The sequence below is a fragment of the Triturus cristatus genome, chromosome 8 (genome assembly GCF_964204655.1).
Source record: "Triturus cristatus chromosome 8, aTriCri1.1, whole genome shotgun sequence".
Taxonomy (NCBI): Eukaryota; Metazoa; Chordata; class Amphibia; order Caudata; family Salamandridae; genus Triturus; species Triturus cristatus.
The window spans coordinates 321,949,825-321,976,390 of record NC_140591.1 but is presented as its reverse complement, the minus strand read 5'-3'; the positions used below and the strand labels follow the sequence as shown (position 1 = coordinate 321,976,390).

The 26,566-nt window shown below is 41.0% G+C and overlaps 1 protein-coding gene across 3 annotated transcripts in view; it reads left to right on the top strand.

Moving 5' to 3' along the window:
* ATP8A2 (ATPase phospholipid transporting 8A2) overlaps window positions 1-26,566 on the top strand; it is a 2,139,258-nt gene that overhangs the window by 1,301,705 nt on the left and 810,987 nt on the right. For all 3 annotated transcript variants that reach the window (XR_014967690.1, XM_085621612.1, XM_085621613.1), the window contains exon 26: window positions 14,062-14,245. Coding sequence is in view for 2 of the 3 variants with exons in the window: in XM_085621612.1 (XP_085477738.1) it covers window positions 14,062-14,245 (184 nt within the window). In the remaining variant the exon portion in view is untranslated. The remainder of the gene's footprint in view (window positions 1-14,061; window positions 14,246-26,566) is intronic.

Below are 26,566 nucleotides of genomic sequence, written 5' to 3'. Positions count from 1 at the left end.
CACTGGCAAAACGTGTTGAGACCTGGGGAGTGTGGGTGGTCTCCTATGCAGCCCCGCCTGGCCTTCCTTGAACACTCGCCGGTAACCCTGAGCTCCTTCAAGCTCTGTTTGAATGCAGTGGTGTAATGGATGGACGAAAGTTGCCTCAAACTGAACTCTGGAAAAAAAACACAGATCCTCTTTTTTTGCACCAGTTCCCCTCCTGAGGCTAGCTTATGGTGGCCACCTGAGCTGGGTTCTGCTCTCCTGCTCTGATGGCTAGGAACCTGGGGGTCAAAGTCGACTCTAACCTCTCTTTTGAGCCCCAAATCATGTTCATATCTGCATCCTGCTTTGCTTCCCTTATGTTCCTTAGGAGGATGCTTTGCCTTATACCAGAAGATTCTTGGAAAGCGATTGTTCATGCTTTAGTTACATCCACACGGGACTATGCTAACAGTTAATATCTGGGTCTTCCATCCTCTCATACACAACGGCTTCAAATAATCCAGAACTCAGCTGCACCCCTTATACTGACGTTTTCACCACATTCACCAGTGTCTTACCACCTTTGCCATCTGCACTGGCCTCCTGTCATCAAGAGGATCCATTTTAACCTTGGTCTTTAGCACCCTCAACCATAAAGGTCCTCTTTACCTGAGGAGTAGATTCAAGCCCTAATTTTTAATCCAGATCCCCAAGATTCAATAATTGCAAACTACTCCAGATTCCTCACAAACACAAAGGTAGAAGAGGTGGGAGATCCTTCACGTGCTTGACTGCCAGACTTTGGAATGCTTTGCCACTTAGACTGCGGTGCAATCCCTTGGAATCTGCTTTTAGGCACAGCCTGAAAACCTTCCTTTTTGACACCTGTCTAAGAGGTATTTAGGCCTGCAGTTTTTCTCTTCATTTCATCAGAGCTATTTGCCAGTGCCAGGAAAAGTTTCGTTTTTTTGTCTTTTGTTTAAGAAGACGTAGCTGTCCCTCGGACCACTGCCTTCTCCTAAATAACCTTTTTTTTACATTCACAAATGGAAAGAGTTAACCAGGGGACGCTTTACCATTTGCAAATGCATTACCACTAAACTTCAATAGTTCTTAGAATATTAATGTTTTGCAACCAAAACATTAAAACATACCATTCCGATTCGGTATTTAGAAGGGCCGGCCCTTCTAAATACCGAATTGGTATTTGGTTTCAAACAAAAATTGCGATTCGGCACTATGCTACCAAATCGCAGTTTGGTTTTGAAATGTACCAAAACGCTTTTTCGATAAGTGTGGCTCCAATGTGCTTAGCAAGTGCACGTTCCGCTTATAAAAAAAATGCATGTCGACCCAGGATACAAAATCTAGAACTGTATTAGTCAGGCATACCAATATCATAATTATAAGATGCATACAATAACAGTTCATTCTACATTCTTTATTACAGCAGACGCCCTATGTACAAAGCATTTTTTTGGGTCGGAAACTGGTTGAATCGAAGAATCATCATGTTTGTGATCAGAACACTGCTTTTTAGAATGTACAAAGCCGAAATTGCAATTTGGTATCTTGTTACCGAATCGCAATTTGAGCTTAGCGATTTGGCATTTGGAAGGGGCATGTTTTGGGCGTCCCTTCCAAATACCCAATCGCATTGGTGTGTACGAATGTTTTGTGACCGAAATGCTGTCGCAAACCATTCACTCTTTACCACCAACTCAAAGATGGTGGTAATGCATTCACAAATTGGAAGGGGTCCCCATCGGACAAGGCAGTGGTCCATAGCACTGCCTGCTCATAAAAAATGAAAACAAAATGTTTCATTTTTGATTGTTGAAACGCATCCTGTTTTCCTTTAAGTGAAACGGATCGCATTTCATTAAAAAAACTTTATTCAAAGGCAATCACAGACATGGTGGTCTGCTGACCTAAGCAGTCCACCATTCCTGTGATAATTGCAATTCCTAATGGGTTGCAAATTGCAACCTATCTCATTAATATTCATGAGGTAGGTCGATTTGCGACCCACTAGGAATCGTGAGTATGAAACAAAAAGTTGTATACATAAGGAATAGCGATCTCCAAATAGTGGTTCGGTATAAATCTCTATTCAGAAATGTATATTCCTATTTTTGTACATTGCGCCCTGGGCCCCTTATCATGCCCTGCTTTCATGGATCTTGCCAGACCCCTAGCGAGGTGCATATCGGCTGTGTTTAAGCTGCAACTAAGAGCGTCAACATCATCATCAAAGTATTTTCTAATTTCCAAGGAAATTAATGATGGCTTTAAAAATGGGGCCCGTTCCTCAAATAGGCTGGGGCAACATCATAAAATATGCTATGGTTAAACAATTGTTTTTCCATTGTAGTTGAATTTCGCCAATACCAAAGAGACCAATTTGAAGTCTGGCATACTATCTTTTGAAATGTAATGGCAAAGCCTCAGTCAAATATAATTGTATAGTACCCACATCATATGGCTTTAAGTTTAAGCCAGCATAACTTAGTGTTGAACAGGCTTTTAAGTTCGTTTTGTTAGATTTTTGGCACAAATAATTTTTTTCAAAATAATTTTAAGTTGGAACCGGGACCACGATTTCTCCCAGGCTTCATGCATTTAAAATAATTCCAGCCCACTTAAGAAAACAGTCTAATGTCTGTTCTTAATTTTGTTCCTCAGATTTTGTATCGTTAAATACAGTGTCACTTTTACTGTTCCAATCATCATTATGACAGTTTACCAAAAACGTAATATATGTGCAGTGTCATTAGCTTGATTCTAGGTTGATCTGAATCTGTGTGTTGGAAAAGAGAGGGCAATTAAACAACTTTCAAAACAGATTGCTTTGGTTTAAATCTGGCCATTTGATTACGTTTGCATTAAAAATCCCGGATCCGTACATGAAGGAGGGCATACATTTTGCTCCAAAACCATCCAGGAAGGGTTTTTCAGAGGTCCCAGTTTATTTTCTTGCTTGTTGCATCAGAGCAAATACCACGAAATTTGTTTAAGGTTCAATGGAGTTAGGTGTAATAGGCAACTTGCTCTGTACTGAAACCACACCCCAGGTATTAAACAATGATTCCTATATGATTTCTTCCCCATTCATGAACGATTTTCCCTTCTGAATTATCTTCCTGACAAACACAAGTATTTATCGCAAGGTGATTGTCACAGCAATATTTCTCAAGGGCCTTAAATGTATGCTGGAGCCCTGTACTACCTCTGTTGAGGGGTGTCAGTGTCATCGGCGTATTGGACTATAGAGATTCTCACGCCTCCTGATTTCGGTAGGCAAGCCCATCCGTTAAACAGGGAACTGCCAATGTCAGCTACCTTCAGATTGGATAGAAGGGGTGTGAGAATGCCCCCATTTCAATTCTCCTTTGGTGTATATTTTCCTAGAATGATATGCATTGTCTCCTAGTGTCACCTCTATCTGGGTATCATTATACATGCCTGAAAGGTCCTATTGGATCAATTCCCCAATATTCAGTTTACGCCAAAGTCTGCCCTATATTGATTCAATTGAAAGCCTTCATGAAATTGATAAAACAGACATACAATTAAGGGAGACCTGAATGAACATGTCAATTTGAAAACAGCGAAAAAGAAAATCCATTATCTACAGAGCTGCTTTTCCCTCTAACCCTGAATGATACCTAGAGACAAGGTAATTGTCATTGGTCCTCTCAGTTAGATCCTTTAGTAACAAAAATAATATGTAACATCTACTTCCAGAAGTGTTTTCATACAGTAATTACAAGGATCATTCACCAGCGCTTTAATGCAGAGGGAAAAAGTAAACCCTTCCAAGATCTAGGGAGTTTGGCTGATAAATAGAAAAAATTATACAGTTGATGGACCTGCGTTGCCCAGAAGGCATACTAGGATATAAACAAAGAGCAGGCATGTCCTGGGGCCCCTATTTGAACTTGCATGTCTTATAATATCTTCTACCATTTGGAATGAGCACCATTTCTTAACAGCAATGCCAGTGTTTTGATCCACATGCATATCAGTTTTTCCTACTATTTTCCCAGGTTGATTTAAAGCCATGTTGAAGGGCAATGTTAGGAATCTGAAATCAAAAAACAAAATTAGAGATTTTTGCTTTCAGCCTAAATGAATCCAGGTGGATTTACTTTATACTCTGACCAATACAGTTAATCAGCACGTTTTCCCAGAGTTCTCCTGGTACACTATTACCACCTTATTTAAATATCTTCACGTCACGTGAGTCTATATGGGACAAAAACGTCCTCATGTCATTGTGTTTACATACAAAGTACAGTGCTTTCCATTCATTTTCATTTTGTGTTTGTTATACAGGCAAGATGTTCTGCTTGTACACCTAGTGCGTTCTTCTAAGGATGATAAAAATAAGTTCATCAACTTAATCAGCCTTTAATTTCAGTTGGTGAGCCATTCTAAAATATGATGTTTTTTGGGGTCCTTAAGATTACTTAAAATTAATTATACGGTGAGCTAATCATATCCCGTACTCCAGTTTCATCTTGGACAATGACTATGGGCCACAGTGCACATTCATTTTGAGGGTTTGTTGTAGGGATTTAATCATGGCAACAATTTGCAATGGAACACGTTTCTAGACAGCCCTGCACTCCATTTTAAATCCCACAAGCTCTGATGTCATTAAAAGTTATCCAACTCATATTCTGGCATTACCTTTCCAAAAGTGCTCTCCTAGATCAGTGGCTATCAGAAATAATTAATTCCTACTCACTCAGCAATTAAAAAGCCCCAGCATGTTTCAACTATGATTGGGAGACTGGTGTAACATTCAAATCTGCAGCTCTGTATTTAGATACATGTGTGTATCTTGCGGAGTCATCAGATTGACAACGGCCATTTAGAGTCAACAATCCAACACTTTGCTGTATGTGAAGAAACTGATGTGCTATTTTATCCATCCTCTACTGCTGTGTGTTTGCTTGTGGTACACCACAGATTAAATCTTGTTCTACAAGTCAATCTTCATATGAACCACTATTAAAAAAGTGAAATCCCCTCTTGGTATTTACTCAGCGTCATCCTGTCAGTTACTCACATTGCATTTTATAGACTTTTTAGCAGTCTTTTACTTTAGGAATGAGATGAATGTAAGCATATATCACGTGCAGTATAGTTTTTTAACTCGCTTTAGGACATACCAAAATTGCCTGCACAAATAATGAATCAGTTTTGATTTTCTTCTTGGTAAGAACAACATTAGTGCATATGTTCCTGGCTAGCTCACCAAGGGCTCCGCCTCTCTTTGATGGCCTCCCCTCCAGAGTATTAAATAGCATAAACCCAATAATGGTCAATGTATCTTGACACTATACTTATTGGAAGCAAAGTATGTGAGGTTGTATGTGATTTCATTGACAAACTATTTAAAGGAGTACCATTACTGAGAAACCATTTAATCTCCACAGTTTAACGGACATTTTCTGAATGATTGGTAGTTACCATTTCATAGAAACCAATTCATAGAATGTGTCTTTTTTTACATCGTCCTCTGCAAACTTATTTTAAGGTGTAAATTAAATGGTTTCATGTCTTAATTTCAGAAGCATTTTTGTTTATTTATTTCAGTCCTTTAAGTCAGGGGACATTATTTCAGATTTATTTCTTTTACATGGTCAAACAATTACCTTGGATGCTTTTAATTCGCTGAACCCTCACCAACCCTAAACCCTATCCATCTCTGCCCCCTAACAATGCCACCCCATGGATAAACTCCACCGATCCCTCACCCCTAAACTCCATCGATCCTTGAACCCTAAAAGCCCTTTGTAAATGTAAACTCCACCCATCCCTGAACTCAAAAAACCCTCACCATACCTAAAGTTCGTACATCTCTTGACCCCTAAACTCCACCCATCCCCAAAACCCTAAAGTTCTTTCTAAACATAAACTCTACCAATCTCTTAACCTAAAACCACCTCAGTATCCTTAAACCCCCTAACTGAGCCATAAAAACCCCTTTCTTTGCCCCACTGCTGTTTTATTAGTGCATGAAAGAAAAAGAAAATTATAATAACAGAATGTAATTTTATTTTATTTTTCAATGTGGCACTCCGAGTCGGTGCGGGGCTGGCCTCTGTGATGCCAGAGCAGCGTGAGGAGTGGTTTGCACTCCTCTAAGTGCGCATGATGGTTTGACCGTCCCTTTTGGGCTGGCCAAACCGCCAGGCACACTTACCATGTTCTTCACGGGGTTGTGTTGCACAGCTCCTTAGAGAACATGCCCAGCCTCACAGGCACTGCCTGATTAGCCAAATAGGCCGCTCAGACCAATCATGATGCTACTCATGCAGCGTTGTGATTGGGTGGGAGAGTCCGGAAGCCTGGGTGCTTCCAGTGCTTGCAGTAGAGCTGAAGAGGACGGAGGAGAGACGTGCGGTGGAGAAGGTAAGTTTAAAAAAAGCAAATCTATTCCCCCTGCCGTACTACCCCTGCTCTGAAGCAGCCACCACTGGCCTGAACCCCACCCAGCCCTAATCCCCTAAAACCCCTCACCACCCCTAAACTCCACCGAGCCCTGATTCCTAAAAAAAAAAAAAACTCATCACCCCTGAAAACCACCCATTCATGACCCCTAAAAGCCCTTACCTCCCTTAAACCACCCATCAGAACCACAAATATCTTTTCTACAAATATACTCAACCTATCCCTGAACCCTTAAAACACCCTACCACCTTATACTCCACCCATTACTGAACCCTAAAAACCCTTCACCACCCAAAGCTTTACCTGTTAGTGAACCTTAAAAACACTCCCCAGCCGTGAACTACACCAAAACCAAAAAAACTCAAAACTCCCACACGCTACCCATCCCTGAATCCTAAAAAGAAAACCCTCTCTACCCCTAAACCCCTAATCGTCATCCTGATATGTGATTTTGGGTGTTTCCCTAAATTTATCTTTCCTTTAAAATGTTTCCTTAAATTTTCGATTTATTTGTATAACCTTAAAATTGTATTTACTTAAAATTAATTTTCCATGATTTGATTTCCTTCAATGTGGTTTCTCATTTTCCATTAATTCACATTGATCAGCATGTGGTCTGACGAAAGAAATTCTAACACCTGGAGGGCCTTCATAGGTTTCGATAGTCTACCCACATTCCAAACTCCAAAAGAATGTGCTCTGATGAATCTATTGTCTCTTGTTTTATACAAATGTCAACAGTAGTGGTGATGGCAATGATTTGTACAGTATGGGATCATGCAATAACTGCTCCACCTAAGTATTGTGCCAGCCAACCCCAATTATCACCTGGGATATCGTCCTCTTTCTTTATTATGTGCCAGTGATGTTGGCCTTTCATGCTACAGTTAACACTTATAACGCCTCTACGGGAAACCGAGCCACCTGTTGCACCCTTACATGCTTTTCAAAATCAGCAGTGTTGGAAAATGATTGCCAGATGAATCTGTGCTATTAGGAAACAGAATATGTGGATTTAGCTGTGAAGGACACTTTATAACACGAAAACGAGATTGTCCTCTGCCGGGTTGCCCCAGCAGCCACAGTCTCCTGGGTTTCTTCCAGCAGTGGGGCAATGAAAACCAGTCTAGCGATTGCTTCTGGATTCACATTTTCCAGATTCAGGTGATGAGCTTTAAAAAGTGTTAGCAAATTATCTGTGTTAAGTTTGTCGAAGGGGCCCTTAAGTAAATATGTAAAGGTAGCGCACCATAACCAGGAATGGGAGCTTTTCCCTTATTATAAGAAGTTAGCTCCCTTTATTAAAAATATTCAACATCTGGGCATCTTTGGAGCTGGTCAACATTCCACTCGCCCCATTCTTGCTATCTGTTGCATATGGTGGCCGTCCAATAATAGTGTGCAAGTTGATGTGATTTGCACAGTTCACCCTCTTTAGTTTTATGTGCATTCCCTTCATTTTCACACCTTGGTATAAGCTAAGCAGTCGTGAGTCTAGCCACGCCTAGGGTCTACTGGGTCTACTCAAAAAGCGAGGTCTTCTGGTTCTTGAAGGATTTTAGAAGTGAGGAAGAGGCTCTTATAAGTAGCAGCAGGTCATTCCACACTTTAGGAGCGATGTAGGAGAAGGCTAGACCACCGAAACTGGTTTTACATATGCGTGGGATTTGTGCAAGTAGGGGTCAGGACGAGCGGAGGTGTCTGGAAGGTTTGTGAAAGCAGATACTATTGTTGAGGTACGTTGGGCCAGTGTTATATAGTACTTTAAAAGTGTGGATGAGGTGTTTGAATTATGTTTGTTTGCGAATGGGGAGCTCGTTCATATGTGGTGTAATGAGAGTACATCTTTAGTGATTAAGAGTGATTCTGGCCACTGAGTTCTGAATGGTCTGCAGCCTTATGGTGTATTTTTGGTTGATCCCGGCATAGAAGGTGTTCCTGTTTTCCAGCTTGCTTGTGACAAGGGCATTCATGATGGTTTTCCGGGTGCTAGGAGCCGTTTGAAAATCTTCCTCTGCATCTTCATGGTATGGAAGCATGAGGCAGTGACGACGTTGACTTTTGGTGAATATGTCGAGTTTGCTGTAGGGGTGGGCGGAATTTGCGTAATCGCGTTACGCAAATCTCCGCGAAACGGTAAAAAATCTCCGCGAACACGCAGAAATTCCGCGAACACGCGGAATTGCTTGTTCGCGATACTTTTTGCCTGTTCGCGATCGCTGTTTGCGTGCTCGGGGTGAAATATCTCGCGAACACGCATATTGAGAACGCGAACAAGCAAAAAATTTCGCGAAGTCGCGGAACGCAGATTTTTGGGCAATTTCGCGTTCTCCGCGGAACGCGAAATTACCCAAATTCCGCAAATTCCGCGAACGGAACGAAATTTACCGCCCAGGCCTAGTTTGCTGTTGATGATGGTCACAAGGTTCTTGGCGTGGGTTGTGGGGGTGGATGTGTGGATCCTAGCTCTGTCGGCTACCAGGCGGTGCCCCGCAATGATGTGCTCTTCCTGAAGATCACAATTTCGGTCACGTATGAACTAGATTTATCCATGTTTTTGTGGTGACGGTGGTTATGGAAAATGTTAGTAAACAGCCACATAGTCCTCACTTTGTATGTGATCTGTGCGTTTTGTATATACCTCCTCCCAACAATCCTCCTCACCCTTCACAATAAAAAAAAACTAATTTTGTTGCACAAGCCCACATTTCCAGTTTGAAGTTTCATCTGTGGGTCTGAAACTGTGAAAACTGCAATTCAGTTCTGTAAACCACAATATGGGAAAACAAGACTGCCGAGGATAGTTTTGACATCAGAGCGTAACATAGCTTTTACAAATAATTGTGACTCATGTAATGTGAGTACTCTAGAAGCTCTGATGAACATGTGAATGAATAGCACTATTATTCTTAATAGAATGAGTTTAATACAGGTAATTAATGTTAAGAAAAGGACTTTGTACGATGTCTTCACTCTGAACATCATGGGGTTTTCACAGTCTGTTATTCTCTAATAAGGGTGCTTTATGACAGTCTTCATTGTATGCCTGGACATTCCTGGAGCATTTTCAATGGTTCATCAATTGGGTACAGTCACTGTTAGAGACTTGACCAATGGCTACAACCTGAAAAATGAATCCAGAGATTTAAAACCAGTACCTGCGCCTCGCCAGTGCCCATGGTAGTCTCCTGGAATTCTTCATTTGCTTGCCACGAGGTGCGGAGATCCAGGAGGATTGTGTCCCATGCAACCACTATATAGAGCCTGCACAGCCCTAGGGTATCCTCATGGTGCAGAGCGATGCTCTCCTTCTGGGCCCAGTTCACCAGTGATTGAAACCAAGCTGTCTTGGGTGGGGGTACTGGACACTTCCATCGCCTGGTAATTAAGAGTACATTCTACTACGCGGCCAGTACACTGCGACTGGCGAGTGACATTAAGAGGTGAGAGCAGTACAGCTCCTCGTTCACCCGCCTACACCTGGGATAACGAGCGGCAGTGCTTTTGAAGTATTTGTTTATTTTGGCTGGTGTCAGTTATGCGCTATGTATTGTAAAGTGGTGTATCAGATGGAATCTAGCATTTCTGGGTATACACTTGGGCCCCTCTAGTATGGCCAACCACTCTCAGTCCGTGCATGGCCGACGGAGGTCAGTGTCCCAGTGTTGTCTGAGAGATGTCAGTGGCTGCGCTGAATGTGATCTCAGTGAATCAGCGAACCACTTTGTGAGATGCCTCCCTGTGCCCATCACATGCATGTACTGGATGGTGAGGTGTATCGTGGGCTCTTGTGTTAAGTCTTCCCACAGTGCTCGTAGCGCCGAGGTCAGCGAGGTGTGTAGTTGGGATTGGCCTCATGTCAGGTCCTCTTCCTCAGGTATGGGTGTCAAAGTGTGCTAAGTGCCCATCGCAATATAGTTTTCCCAGTGGCTGTATCCCTGTTTCTCCCCAGGCAAAGAGTTTCCCTGCAGTAATGGTGCATAGCCCTCTTGGCGTACCCTGTATAGGTAGGGAAGGCTTGTATGGGATTGTGCTGTTTGTAAGGCTTAAGCTGCAGTGAAAGCATCTGTAGGCCACTGCTAGCATCAGATGCGGCGGTGTTGTCCCTTTCCTCCTGGGGTGGAGGAATCTTATGATTGTCGAGTGTGTGCTTGCTGGCAGTTGTGTGGTAGTGTCCACCAAGTAGTGTCCACTAACCCACCGGGCTATTTACTGAAGTTGAGCTGCCAGGTAGTAGTGTTCCATATTGTGTACAGCAAGCCCTCCCTGGTCTGCTGGCAAGTATAGCTTAGTTAATGCCACCCAGCATCGCGAACCATGCAATATGAATTTTCGCATATTACGTTCAATTGAGTGAAAGATTAGGGGCCTCATTTAAAGTGGCAGGTTAGTGAAGGAATATAATAGTCGCGAGAGGACCACCATTTTGAGAAGCGCTCTACGGCCCATGACTGTGAGGAGGAGAGTGCGCCAGAAGGCAATCTTCCGTATGAGGTTAACTTCTAGTAAATCTTCTGGTTTGTGGTAAGTCCTGATGCCCAGGTTGCAAAAAACAGATGGTTGCCATTGCACTCCAGTGCCCATTGGCCACTACTGTTTGATCAGGGCTGGCCACAGCAAATGGGTGTAGGCATGATTTTGTCCAATTTACTCACAGGCCAGAAAGGTATGCAAAGTCAGATAGTGTTCTTCCTATGGTATTGCACAGTTCCCTTATGTCTCGGAGATATATCAACAAATCATCGGCATATAGAGATACCCCATGTGTGCCATCTCCCAGGGGGATTCCTCATTCTTCCCCACCTTGATGAAAGGTTTCAGCCAGTGGTTCTATGGCCATGGAGGACAACAGTGGGGACAGCCAACAACCTTGCCTGGTGCCACGCCCGATGGGTATCGACTCTGACATATAAGGGCCTGTCTTGATCCTGGCGGTGGGAAGGATGTATAACAGTTTGATAAGATGCAGGAAGTGGGTGCCTAGTCCATACCTGGATAGGACGGCGAACAGGAACTCCCACTCCAGCATGTCAAATGCTTTCTCTAGGTCAAGCACCAAACAACCTGAAGGCGACCAGCGGTCTACTGAATATTTAGCTACTTGAAAGAAGCGCTGAAGGTTCAGGGATGTGCTATGAGCTGGCACAAAGGCGTTTTGATTGGCGTGCACCAACACCAGTGGAGCCAGTTGATCTGCTAACATTTTGGCCAGGATCTTGTAATCAGTGTTTAAAAGTGCTAATGGGGGTAAGAGCCTAGCAGTTCAGGGTTCCTGTGGGGTGATTTATGCATTCAAAAAAGCTCTGCACCCACATGCACCAGGTCCTCTATTCTTGAAGACTTTTCAGCACATCTGCCCCAGTTGCAAAAATTTTCAGGGAAATCACCGAGCCTCTAAGATAAGGCAGGTCGCTGCAGAGATCTGTGAATGGTCCCAGTGCTTAATTTGAGGCAGTGGCTGTAGATAGGGCCTTCCACCACTTATTTCTTTCTCAACAGTCTTTGTCCAGAGCAGCAAAAATAAAACCAAAAAAATTGGGAAAGAAGGATGAAGAGAAAGAACAACAGTGACAAAGGGAGAAATCGGGGAAGAAAAAGAGCCTGCAAGAATTAGATAGAGGAAGAGAGCTTCTGAGGGTGGATTAAAGAGGCATGAGGTGGAATCAAGATTATGCAGCCTTGGTATTGAGCACCTTGACCTTCTATGAAGCCAGCCGCAAATCCTTGGGGCTTGGCACTTAATAATGTACAAATTAAGCACTGCTTACATACTCCTAGGATCATCAGTAACTTAGGTAACAATTTCAATTGGGTAATATTAATTGTGCATGTACAATTTTCTTTAAGTGCTTTTGATAAATAACTTAAAATGAATAATATTATTTTAAATAATTTTTACTTACAGGTACATTACAAGGCACAGATAAGTGTGTGAAATGCTTTGGAAAATATGTGGAAAACTTTCAACTCTGAGCATCTTTATTCACTCCATTTGCATGTTCATTCGCCTCATTTTGATGTTTATTTACATGATTTAATTGTTTGTTCACCTCATTGCATTGCGTATACCTGCACTGATAGTATAATAATAACTATTATTAATATTAATATTACTACTACTTTGGAATATTGAGTGATGTATTGAAGACAATGAAGTGGCTCAGGGACAGCAGTGGCTGGTATAGATCTTCTATTCCAATGCTTGTCCTTCTGTTTGCCCCTTTTAATTTTAGAACATTCACACAGTGGGTGGATTGTTTTAATAGTGTTATCGAACTACTGCTTCTGGCTCAACCTTATGTTAAAGCCGCTCTATCTCCTTATAAAATGTTGCCCGCGGCTCAGGCCCGCAAGTCGGGTTCAGGGCATTAAACATCTGCCATAACACGGGGCTATAATGCTCAATTGCTATTATTATCATCATTGATATTTTCAGTGTCCTTATAATCACCATTAAAATTACTTTGATCGATAATACTGGTACTGCCCATGTCAGGTAAGTACCATACAATGATGTGAATAAACTTCCAGGTGAAGAAACTCGCAATGATGTGAAAAAACACACAGTTGTAACTTTATAGGTTTTCAAGCACATTTGCACTGTATTTCTCACTTATATTTGTTGCTTTAATTTAATTTTTCTTGTGAAACGGGTTTAAGTGCTGCAGAAAGTGAGAAACTGCACAGAATATTTCAAATTTTCCCAGTTATACGAAATAAAAGGCTTTTCCTGTGAAGTATTTTCTATGTAGGGCATGGGGGAAAGAAGAAACATTTTTCGTGAATGATATATTTCCTGACAATAAGCATGTGAAATGTCTGCAATATAGACACAACACACTCATAGGGTTAGGGAAACTAAAGATACGTTATGGATATATGCGATTTACGCACCTTACCATGCGGAAATTCCCACATTTCAAAGAACGCGCACATAATCCTTGTGGATTGCCAGTCAAGTATTTAGATAGTCATACATCTCAGCAATGCGTTTTGCCATGGGCATTGGCAGAATCAAGATTTTTGGGGGAAGTACGTTTTAGCAATATGTAAATACATTGCAATAAAATCTGCGCTCATTTCGATTAACACATAACAGGAACAGCTGGGTACATTCAATAATGGATTAAATTTAGATATGATAGTTGATATTCACTCAGACCTTATTGCCATAATTGCATTATGTTGCTGAATTTATTTTGTTTATTGCCCACACACAGACTTTTTGATCTGCCCTCCTTAAACAGTTCTTCATTTAAATAAACAAACATGCTTTTAGCTTCATCGTCAGTCTGGAAAATTCTGAGGGTTTCTTTGGTTTTGGCCATGTACGGTGTTGTATGCGCCAGAGAAGAAAGCGCTTATTGTAGAAAGCGTTTTAAAGGATGTGCTGTTTATACATCTTTGCATCAGTGTTGGCATGATGATCAGAGAGGAAACGTAATTCAACAATGTGTTTTTTATAAAAATGTAATGTGTCAGCTGCTTTAAAGCGTATGTATTGAACGTGGGGCACTTCCAAGCAGCGCCCCTGGGGGTATCTAAATCTAGCCTCCAGCTGCCTCTTTGGAAAGACTTGTATATCTGCACATAACCAAAACTGATTGACGTCTCTCTTCTACTTTGCAGAGTGTCCCCCCTGCAGAAGTCTGAAATAGTAGACATGGTAAAGAAGCATGTGAACGCCATCACACTCGCGATCGGAGATGGTGCCAACGATGTGGGAATGATCCAGACCGCACACGTTGGAGTTGGGATCAGTGGGAACGAGGGCATGCAGGCAACCAACTCCTCCGATTACTCCATTGCACAGGTTAGCAGCATAAAAGCCCAGCTGCCATATGCTGTTGATAGAGGTCTCAGCTGTGCTTAGGCCAGTCGGTGCTGGCTCTTGATTCAAGTGATGTTTGAAGTGCAGGACCTCCTTGAGGGTTGGGTCTAATGTTGACACCTCTTGCGTAATGTGGCTCCTTAGAGGTTTGATCTTGCGGTTCTCCTCAACACGAAGATCAGTCTCTTCTGGAAGCTTGGGTTTCATTCAGCCTGCTGTGGGGTTAGCACGCTGTTCCTGAACCAAGAACAGGCGCCATTAAGGACAGTTGTGTTCTAAGAAACTTATAAATGCATCTTTAGTTTGCATACCTATTTACTGTCAGTGACATATATCACTCAAATGAGAGGGCTTATTCTTCACGTCAATGACATGCTTAAAATACCAATGGAATAATCAGCAACATAGAGGGGAAATTAAACAGTTGCTGCTCAGTGTACTTTTCTGATGGAAACTTTATACATGCAAATTAATGTTTTCGTATTAGACTTCATGAGCCCAACTTGAGATCAAAATTTGAAATGCCGCAGCTTGGGACTGAGATAACAGTACAATACTATATATATAGATGCTGTGATTTGTAGTCAATGTCACAGCAATTGTCATCTCCGATGATGTAAATGCCTTTTCCCGGGTCTAAGGGCATTAATAGGTTACTGGGCAGTGTCCATGATGCACCCTGTTATTTACCTCTTATATTCTTGAGCCTCAAGCACTATTGTAGTCTAAACTGGATAACAAAGTGTTGTTTTCTGCATTATTTATTATTACTTTATATCTAGTTTTCACTGTTTGTATGTCTCGGAGTCTGATGTGATCAGTGTTTTATTGCCAGGTGTTCAATATTTGTTGTTTAAATGATTGATTGATGAATAGTTTATGCTTGTTTTGACATTTCCTTGAATGCATGGGAAACTGGTATCCTGACATTTTGTTTGGCTCTGCAGTCACACTATACTAATGCTTGTGCAGAGAGAGGCCCACGCCTATCCATGGTAACCTGAAGAACCAAAACATCTTCAGTCACCTCAAGTGTCACACCAAGTGCATCCTCATAACATGGATAGGGCTACTATTAACACCCAGGGTAAATCACATAAGGCAATAGTGGCATTGTACCAAAGTTGTATGTGAATGTGTAGACCTTTTTTCTCTATTTCATCAACTAATGTGGTCTACTTACCCTTCTTGTGTAAAGTTCTCTTTTAATGTGAACTACAGACCTTGAGCTGACATTCTGTGTATGTGTCAAGTTCTTGTTTTTGCAGTAAATGTGTAGCCTGTGGGTGGTGGTAGGACCGTGTGTGGTAAGAGTCTTGAGTACTGTGGTCTGTTGGATCCATTTTGAATGTCCTCTGATTTAGCAGTGCACATAATAGAGGATAAATATAGCTTCTCCAGACAGGGGAAGTATATTGACTGCATTCCTGTGACTAAAGGGTTGATACTCAGATGCAAAAGTGGAGCCATTTGATAGATGGTCGAGTTCATAGGTTAAACTGGAGTCTTTTGTTCAAAGTATGGAAGTTTGTCTGTCACTGACTACCGCTTCTGGAAGGTTGATGACATGGCAATCAGATACAGAGATGTCACACTTCATTGTGGCCTTGTTTTGGATACATCTGCTACGAGCCAGCATCATTGCTACATTCTGTGAGAGTCCCCTACTTGCACAAAGACTGTGTCTGAAAGGCAGCCATAGAATTACATTTGAAAGAGAACTAACCCAAACCAGTTCTGACACCTTAGACACTCGATCTATATCCCCTGTCTGGAGAATAGGTATAAAAGTTGGATTCAAAGCACCTCACTGTGTTCCAGTATACAAGTTTGATAGTTTGCAGACTTGGGTGCCATTTTGGTAGTACAGAGTCTGTGGTCTAGTTGTCAAGATTGCACATTATGAGTGCCATCTTGAAAGTAACATATTCGTCAGTCCAATTGTCATGGCCATGGACTATGGGTTCCATCTCAAGTTTCTCAAGTCCACATCCTCAAAAAATAATCTGCGGAGTAATTACACTTTGCAGCCACATACATTTAAAAAACAAATATCTCCAAATAAAGTGACCTACTTGCTTGTTCCTTGGCACCTCATTTAATTTTGAGGGGACATTGATTCTGAGCTTCACTTTTTTTGTGTGTTGAATCCATGGACTTTGAGAGCACAAATATTTCAAAAACACTTTACAAGACACATTTACCGATTCAGAGACAAAAACCTGAATGTGCACATTGCACTCTATGAACAAAGTAATACAGCAATAAAGACCAGCAAAGTAACAGCACCTAAAGGCATGATTAAAAGAGTTAGAAAACGAAAAACACATTGTTAAATAGTTATAAAACGTATTAATAGATAAATAACAAGATTAGTCATGAAATTATGTTTTACTATTCACGTACTGATGAAAACAAATGAGGCGGAATGGCGGGGAAAACATTGCACTCTATGAACAAAGTAATACAGCAATAAAGACCAGCAAAGTAACAGCACCTAAAGGCATGATTAAAAGAGTTAGAAAAGGAAAAAACACATTGTTAAATAGTTATAAAACTTATTAATAGATAAATAACAAGATTAGTCATGAAATTGCGATTCTCCTATTAACATGACCAGAAAATCTGGATTTCATTAAAGACACGGAGGCTAACATTATGCTTATCACTTTTATTGCGTCACCAAGCAGCCGCGTACATCACAAAGAAAGTGTTCCAAATAGAACGTTAACAATAATAAAAGGCATGAGCCCACAACATTCAGCCTCTTTTAAATCGCGAAAAAACAGGATAAGTACGTTAAAATCCTTTGAACTTTAAGGAATGAAGGGATGAAGTAACATCTTGATAAAACGTAGAACATCATCGAAGGCAGGATACCGAGGATGAAGAAGGAAAAAAGCTCGAGTCCAAAAGTCGTTAGAGAACATCTGCAAAAGAGAGAGTCGTGTGAGTAAAAATTGATAAAATTAAGGACTAGGGTAAGAGCAATCAAAGAGATTAGTACAAGTATAACAAGAGCAAACGACTGATGTCAAACCAGCAATGTATTTAATAGCATGAAATAGATGTCAAGTCAACAATGTCCTTAAAATTTGAATAATAAACATTAGATACATTTCTATAGAATTTGAATAATAAACATTAGATACATTTCTATAGAAGCATAAAAACCTCTAGTGGGAAAGAGGAGGGAGGGATAATGTTAGCCTCCGTGTCTTTAATGAAATCCAGATTCTCTGGTCATGTTAATAGGAGAATCGCAATTTCATTACAAGACCAGAGGCTACCATTATGCTTGTTGGTAGCTTTGTAATACTACGTCTGACACATGCGGAATAGGTTTGCAATAATGATGAGCAAAAGTTCGAGCATTAGACCAATCAGCAGCCTTGAGGATATCGTCCAACTTACCGCCGGACCAGAAAGACTTACTGGCCATAGCACCTCTGATAGAGTGTGGTTTGAAGATATTAAGATCGATACCTGCTAGGTTCATCACAATTCTAACCCATCTAGAGATAGAACTGAAAGAGACAGGTTTGTGGGGTTTAACAAAGGAGATGAGTAACTGCGTCGCAGTAGGAGGACGAAGAGAATTCATTCTAGAATCGTATTCTTTCATACAGTCAACCACACAGAGTTTAGGGTAGGTATCAAAACGAGGATAAAAGATTGAATTGGACATGGTCTTGGTTCTTTTGAAGAGATCAAAGTTTACTCCAAACATGTTATAAGATCTATTAGATATTTCAAGAGCTTTGACATCGGAGACTCTACGACAGGAAATTAGGCAAAGTAAGTTAGCGAGTTTAATGGAGAGCTTTTTATTGTTTAGGAGCGTATTAATAGGCCAGTTCGAAAAAAGGTCAAGGATTAAATTCACATCCCAGAGGGATTGATATCTGGGTCTAGGAGGTCTTCTGAGTCTGATGCTTTTAAGAACTCTGCAGATAATTGCGTTTTTACCAATTGTCTTACCGTTGACGAGGGAATGACCAGCGCAGATGGCAGATCTATAACAATTGATAGATCTATAACTAAGGCCTCTTTCGAATTGTTCCACCAGAAAATTGATTATGTCAACGATAGGTGCTTGAACGGAATCCAGATTCCTTTCCAAGCACCAACGAACCCAAGATTTCCAAATGTTGTTGTATCGGTAGTGTGTGCCGGGGGCCCAAGATTCGCCGAGGAGAATTGAAGCTGTTGACGAAAGACCTGAGAGGTCATTGGATCTCCTGACACTCTCCAGGCAAGAAGGTTCAGTTTCCCTGATTGAACCATGGGGTGAAGATGACCGTCTATGTCTGTAAGAAGGTCCACAAGGAAGGGAATTAGGAATGGGAGGTCGTAGCTCATCTCTAGGGCAGTTGGGAACAAGGCTTGAGAGGGCCAAAAGGGAGGGATTAACACGATCGAGCATCGATGGAGTCTGACTTTCTGAAGGACTCTTTGAATCATGGAAAAGGGGGGAAAGGCGTAACTGTTTCTGCCTTGCCAAGGTTGTAGGAAGGCATTCACTGCCAGAGCACCCGGGTCTGGCATCCAACTGTAATAATTCTCGATTTGGAAGGTTAGTCTGCTGGCAAAGAGATCTAATTCCAGAGGACCCCAGAAGTTGTTGAGGGAATTGAAGACGGAAACATTGAGTTTCCAGTCGCTGAAGTCTAGGAGGAATCTTGAGTTCCAGTCTGCGGATACATTGGATTTGCCTGGGAGATATTCGGCTCTTAGAGAGATTTTGTGTTCCACGCAAAACATCCAAAGTTTCTTGGCAAGATTGGAGAGGTCGGCAGATTTGGTCCCACCTAGCCAATTTATGTAGGCGACGGCGGAGATATTGTCCATTTTTAGGATGATGGGCCTGCCCTGAATGAATTGTTTGAAACTCATCAAGGCGTAGAGACCTGCTGTCAATTCCAGGAAATTTATATGATGTGAGGATTCTTCTAGAGACCAAATTCCACCAGTGTTCTGGCCTTGGAAGCAGGCTCCCCAGCCATGAAGGCTGGCATCTGATTCTAAAACGAATTCTGGAGTTGAACCAAAAATTGCTTTCCCATTCCATGCTTCTAGGTTGTCTAACCACCAGATCAATTCTACCTTGGCTTCTTGGTCTAGTGAGATATGGTCTCCGTACCAGAGGCCCGATTGAAGGGCTCTTGCTTTCACTCTCTGAAGTGCACGATAATTTAGGGGGCCTGGAAAGATGGCTTGTATCGAAGAGGAAAGGAGACCTAGTAATCTGGCTAGTTCCCTTAGGGGAAATTTTTGAAGTTTCAAGATCTGTCTTATTTCTTTCTTTATTTTTGATATTTTCTTTGGAGGAGGGAGTAATAGACATTTTGTGGTATCTACGGAAAAACCAAGGAATTCTAAATTTTTGGAAGGTGAAAGGATTGACTTTTCTCTGTTTATGATAAACCCCAGGTTTTCTAAAAGGTCCATCACAGTCTTCAGGTCTTGAAGGATTTGACAGTGGTCCTGAGAGAGGATGAGAATATCGTCTAGGTAAACTATCATGCGGATACCTTTTTCTCTTAAGGACGAAGCGATTGATCTCATTACCTTGGTGAAACACCAGGGGGCTGAAGAGAGACCGAAGGGAAGTGCTTTGAATTGGAAAATGTGGTTTTTCCATAGGAATTGAAGGAAGGGTTGGTGAACTTTGGCCATGGGAATAGTAAAGTAGGCGTCCTTTAGGTCTAGTTTTACAAGCCAGTCTTCCTCTATAAATAGGTCCCTCAGGAGGTGAATTCCTTCCATTTTGAAATGTCTGTAAACAAGGAATTTGTTGAGGTTCTTATGACGGGTCTCCATCCTTTGTCTTTCTTTTTGACAAGGAATAGGGTGCTTATAAATTTTAGCATCTCTAGGGAAACTTCTACTATTGCGCCCATCTGAAGCATGGAGGAGATCTCCTCCTCTATAATCTTCTCCTGATCTAGCGTAAGAGACATTTCTTTTGGGAAAGAAGATTGGTAAGGAGTTTGGGTAAAGTCTATCATGAATCCCCTCACGGTATTTAAAACCCATGGATCTTGGGTTATTAATTTCCAGTTGTTGAAAAAGAGTTTGAGTCTCCCATCTACTTTGGGGGTAGGGGGTGAGGAGGGGAGGAAGGGATTGTACTCACTTTGGGTGTTGTTGTCGATAGCTGCTCCGCGGGATCTGGAGTTTCTGGAGCTAAATCCTCTTCCTCTTTGCGGAAAGAATTGGGGAGTGTTTGAGGGAGGGAATCCCCTTCCACCATATCCTCTTCCTCTAGGATAGGGCCTTCTGTTGAATCGGCCGGAAGACTGGCTCCGTCTACCGGCCCTGCCAAAAAGGTTATTTGAGTTAAAAACTCTCTTCATGTTTTGGTGGGCTTTATCTAGTGCTGTGAAGGTAGAGACATATTTTCCCAGAGTCTTAATCAGGTCTTCGCCGAAGAGCAAGCCTTTAGGGTTGATGGAGGGTTCTTTGTCTGCTAGGTCGCTGAGCTTTGGGCTAATTTTGGTGAGGATTACTCTTCTCCTCTCGGAATTTAGGCTGGCATTAGCGTTGCCTAACAGAACGAGGGCTCTCTGACTAAGACCTCTAATGAGTTCTGTGTTAAGGGGAGTGCCATTAATGTGGCTTTCTTCCGTGATATCGATGATTCTTGCAAGTGGGCCCAGGATGTCAAGGACCCTATCTTGGGAGCCTTTTAGGGATCTCTCCATACCCTTTCTCCATACCCTGTCTCTTCCGAGTTTGAAGAGGTACTTGATGAGTTCTGGGTCAAGATTTGGGGTCTGGCAAGCTTTATCTCCAATGGAGGGTCGAGAACATTCGGCTCTTAGTAGGTTCCGAGCATCCCTGTCAAGGGGGTTTCTTAGCCATTTGTTTATGAATTTGCTCACGTGATCGTGGGGAATCCATTCTGAGCTCCTGGGATGTTTAATGTTAAGAGGAGAGAACATCTCTTGACCTAGGGGGTCTAAGATGGTATCTTTAGAGGAGTGAGTGAGGTCATCATCTAGAGAGTTGAACTCAAGATCGTCTTGGTCTAGGTCTAGGACATATTCGTCGTGTGAATCAGAGGCATCATCAAAACAGAGATCATCATCATTATTAACGAGGTTATCGTTTTGAGCACTTGGATATTTTGTGCCGCAGGGGACACCTTGATTTTTTGTGCCGCTGAGGACACCTTTATGTATTGTGCCGCTGGGGACACCTTTATATGTTGTGCCGCTAGGGACACCCAGGGAAAAGGAGGTGTGATGACCTCCCGTAAAAGTAGAGGTACTAGGACCTCCAGTGCTCTTCGGGAAAAATTCTATGTTTTTACATTTTTTGGCTCTTTTTCCCCTTGTGTGAGTGAGATCTTTGTTAGGGAGAGTATGTTGGTCTAGGGAGTTGATATCCTCATCAGATAGGAAGGATCTTTTAGATGTAATTACTTTAGACAAGGTCTCCAACATACAGGATCTCATTTCCTCGTGAATGATGTCTTTAAAGGCCTCATTGTTTAAATTGGGGGTAGGTGCGCTAGCCTCTGCTTCGTCTGAGTCGAAATCAGACCTGATAGGTGAGAGTAGGGGCGAAAAGGTGAGTAGAGTATTCTTTTTTGTATTAATTATATATTTAAATATAAGATTTCTCTCCCTCCTCTTTTTTTTTTTAAATATAATATAATAATGAGGGTTAATAAATAATTGTATTTTGTATTATTATTATTATTTTTTTTGGATTGGGGGGGGGGTTATCGTTACAAATCGAATTAGAGAAGTTAAAATATTTCTCCTCTCCCCTTAAAACTTGTTTTAAGCAAAAGGCAAGAAAGAAAAAACTGTCCAGCTCATTAACTGTCTTCCTCCGGTGATCGTAATGCGCTCGAGCGCGATCACCGGAGGTTATTTACTTATTGGTTGCCATGGTGCCATGGTGCGTGTAAAGCTGCCTTAAGGGCAAGAGGAGGATTCGAGGAATGTTCCCTGGCAACGCGACGACGATAGCATCGCGTTGCCAAGGTTCATTCCTCCAATCTGGGGGCGTCGAGAACCGAGTGGAAACTTGACAAAATCACGCCGAACTTGTAGCGGATGAGGCGGAATGGCGGGGAAATTGAGGTCGGGTAGGGAGCACCCAGAATGTAATTATTTAACGGATGGATGCGTGGTCATGATCCCACTTCCATAAATTGGAGGTGGGGTGACGGTAACGAAGGGGGAGCGGGAGGGGTGGGGGGCAAGTCCCAAAAAACGGAGCAGATGTGAGGCAGAGCGCCCAAAGGGTGCAGTGGTGAGGTATAAGGAAACAGTTGAGGGTTAAACCAGTACATAAGGATATAGCAAAAGAGAAATGTAGTAAAGTACAACAAATAGATTATAATACATCGAATAAATAACAAACAAATTATAAAACATCAATAAGATACAGTATAGATGCAAGTTAGATAAGGAATGTATAAGAGAACTTATCTGCCTGGAGCCGCATTTAAAAGAGGCTGAATGTTGTGGGCTCATGCCTTTTATTATTTTTAACGTTCTATTTGGAACACTTTCTTTGTGATGTACGCGGCTGCTTGGTGACGCATTAAAAGTGATAAGCATAATGGTAGCCTCCGGTCTTGTAATGAAATTATGTTTTACTATTCACGTACTGATGAAAACAAATGAATCTAATGATGAGGACTAACAGTTCAGTTGAAGCAATTATGCAATAAAATGAGTTAGGAAATTGAAACTTACAGGAGATAGAAGAGATTCTAATGATTATAAAAATTAGTAAACAATTTTAATAAAATGTTTTTTCAGAATAATTTACATGTATGGATGTTGAAAATGTGTGGCTGTAGGCCATAGCCAACAATAATCAATTTTGTGTAATACATTGGTGAATCATTTATTACTCTTCTCTTATTATGAAACGATGGTTAGATGCAATATACTTGATGCCAATTAAGTTAAATTCATATAAAGCTGATGTATGCATTTTAATCTTTAAAAGTGTTCTTTCTTGAGCTGCAATTTTCTCTTAGCATGCATAATAATTAAATGACATTTCTTCAAATGTTGCATTATTTGTTAAGTACATATTTCATCTTACATACAAAGGACATTCTTTCGAGGTTCACTGTGAGATGGCTCGGTGGGAAATTCAACTCTAACCTGATGCCATAGTCTGTTACATTGTATGTTTCATACAGTTGACAAACCTGTAAGGCCCAGAAAGCCAAGTCATTTACATGAAATGCTTGGGAAAGAATGCAGGAGTAACTAAAATGCATTTGGTGACTACATATGTAAACTAGTCATACGATGGACTGACTAGTGGAGTGACATCACATCATTAAGGTGTCATACGGACTATAAAAGAAGAAACCCCAAAGTAGGGGCAACCCCATTCATTTTTTCCAGTTTGACAACACAATTTTAATATTGTTTTCATTCTATGGACACAGCTCATCACATTTGTTTTTCTTTAAACACAACGCTATTATTTTTCGTTATCTTGGACTGCCTTTTTACTGATGGTGTAGCCTTAATGCTGTAGACCTGGAATCCTTTGCTGAACGAATTGATTTTACTTTATTTTGCCTTTTTCCCTTAAGGACTTTAAGATTGATTATTTTTATTCCTTTGCTTTAAATCTTTAGATGCTGTAAAAAATAGCTGAACTATTTTTCTGCCTTTACTGGTGGTAGGAATCTGTAACCTCACAATTGATGTTTGTTATAAACCATCCTCTTTGGATTTGAACCTCTGACTAAATGTGTAGTATTGTACTACATGCTTTAATATTCTTGACTGAGATGCTTAAGAAATTGCTCATCTGTATTGATTTTGGAACATTAATACACTAAGTCAACTCTCTAATCTGCTTGAGTCTATTATTGTGTCCTGATGTTCTTTATTTGAACTGTGCTAAATTTCCTTTTTGATCTAAATGCATTGTAGGGCGCTTCTGCTTATCTTTTCAGAATATCAAGTATTGCTTCTTTTAGTCTGTGTTGTAGTAACAGAGCTTCTAGTGTGTTTCATTCTAGTTTGACTTAGTTTATTTAGGAGGTTAGGTCTCCCCATTGCGATACTTTCTTTTTTCTGTATGATCTTGAGAGTGAGTAGTGTATTTGAACCTTATTTCAAACTTGTGAGTTATTCACCAATTAACGGTCCTCATTTGGTGGCTAACATTATGTTTTTTGGACATCCGAATTCCCACCCCTCCTATCAGCGGAAAAAGATCCATCAGAGGACCATTCCCTCTATGGTAATGGCAATTATTTGATCCATTGAGCTGTAGGGGGCGTAGTACAGTTAGAGGGCTAAATGAGTAAGTAGTGAATTTTAAGTTAAATCTAAAAATATTTATACCGCTTACGCTGAATCAACTTTCTTGCTTGTCTAGCAAAGAAAGCATAACTTCCAGTTTAGTAATGAACTTCTTGCCCACGCCACATGCTAATTTACATTTTAAAGGACATTTTGAGTATCTCATTTGCTGAGAACTCAGGTAACCATAAAACACATAGAAATGTGCCAAACCCATAGGATCACAGCACATCAACCATTTTGGAAAGAGCAGGAGGCCTGAGCAGTTGTGCTTTGGAGAGGTTGCAGTAATCCATCATACCATGGCAGACGAGGCGCAGCAAAAGACTGCAGGAACATCCGCTGCTACTGATGGCATGTTCAATTTAACTGGGGAGATGGTGGAACCAGAGAAGACCACAAAGGACTGCATTATTGGGGAGTTGTTCACCCTTCTTCCTGGCTAGAAGAATGTATTGCCTGCAGAGTCACTTGTGGGCTTTTTGAGCAGAAGGATTATTCTCCTTTGGATCCACAACCATGGAATGACTCCACGTTCGAAGCATGAGAGAGGAGATGTGTTGCGGACAGGAGATAATCAGTTTAGAGGCAGTTGGAGTAAAACTATGGCAAGTGTTCAAGTGGTGATGCCAAGTATGGAACAGTAGGAGGTCAACCCACACCTGAAGGTTGCATAGAGTCGAAGTCCACATATGATGTGGTGCACAAAATAAGGAAATATGAAGAGAAGATGAAAACACATTTTTAGAAATCTTATGAGTAAAAAATAAATAAAAAAAAGTTTCTAGGTGGCTATTTGGGATAACAGTTGTTAAGGCAAAAGTGTGGAAAAAGATGGATTACAGCTCTAACCTTAACTGGTGAATTGTGCGACTTTTGGATAGTGATTCTAACCGTAACTGGCAAACTTCGATTAATGAAAAGTAACCATAAATTCACTTTAATGTTTTTCCCCCTGTAAATTCATATATATGTATATGTATATTCACTTAAAAAACCATAGGTTTCACACATGTTATAGTTAGCTGGACATTTCACTCGTAAAAAACCCATGAAATTCCCCCGTTATAGTTAGTGCAGGCAACTATAACTCACGCGACCGCAATCCTCTGCTGATGACGTCAGATATTACATCACTGATGACATATGTGTCTTTATGAAAAATAAATATTTGTAATATATGTATAGCTAAAGATTAATGGAAGAAGACATGGGTAAATAAGTGTCTAAATACAGTGATGTAATATCTGACGTCATCAGCAGAGGATTGCGGTCGCCTGAGTTATAGTTGCCTGCACTAACTATAACGGGGGAATTTCATGGGTTTTTTACGAGTGAAATGTCCAGCTAACTATAACATGTGTGAAACCTATGGTTTTTTAAGTGAATTTGCAAGGTTTTTTAAATGCTAATTCGTAACTATAACGTGTGTGAAACCTATGGTTTTTTCAGTGAATATATAAACATATAAATATAATCTGCATATCTATATAAATATAAATTCATGCAAACATATACATATATGCATACATATGCATGGTATGTACATGAAAGTTTGAAAAACTCTAATACAAGCAAAGCTAAAAAGCCACCTAATTACGAACAGAATTGCTTTAACTTAAACGAGGGCGAGACCTATTGCATTTTCAATGCTTGTTTACTTTGATTCCATCAAGAAGGCATTCAGATGTGTCCCACATTTTCCATAAATTCTGAATGGTAGCACTCTAGTTGCTCATTAGATCACTGTAGTAAAGCTACTTCTCACCAGGGAAGTCTGCTGCTGGTATTGAAAGTGCATGTTTCAGTCTGCATGTCAGAATTTTTTAATGAAATAGAAGAGGATTTGATAAGTCACTCAAAATGTGCCCTAATTTTTCTTTTTTCCTCACTAATCATAATTTCTATGGCAAAATGAACCTCCTCACTGTGTTCCTTTTAAATTAAACTACTCACTCTCTACTACTCACTCGCTACTACTTTCTACTACTCACTCTCT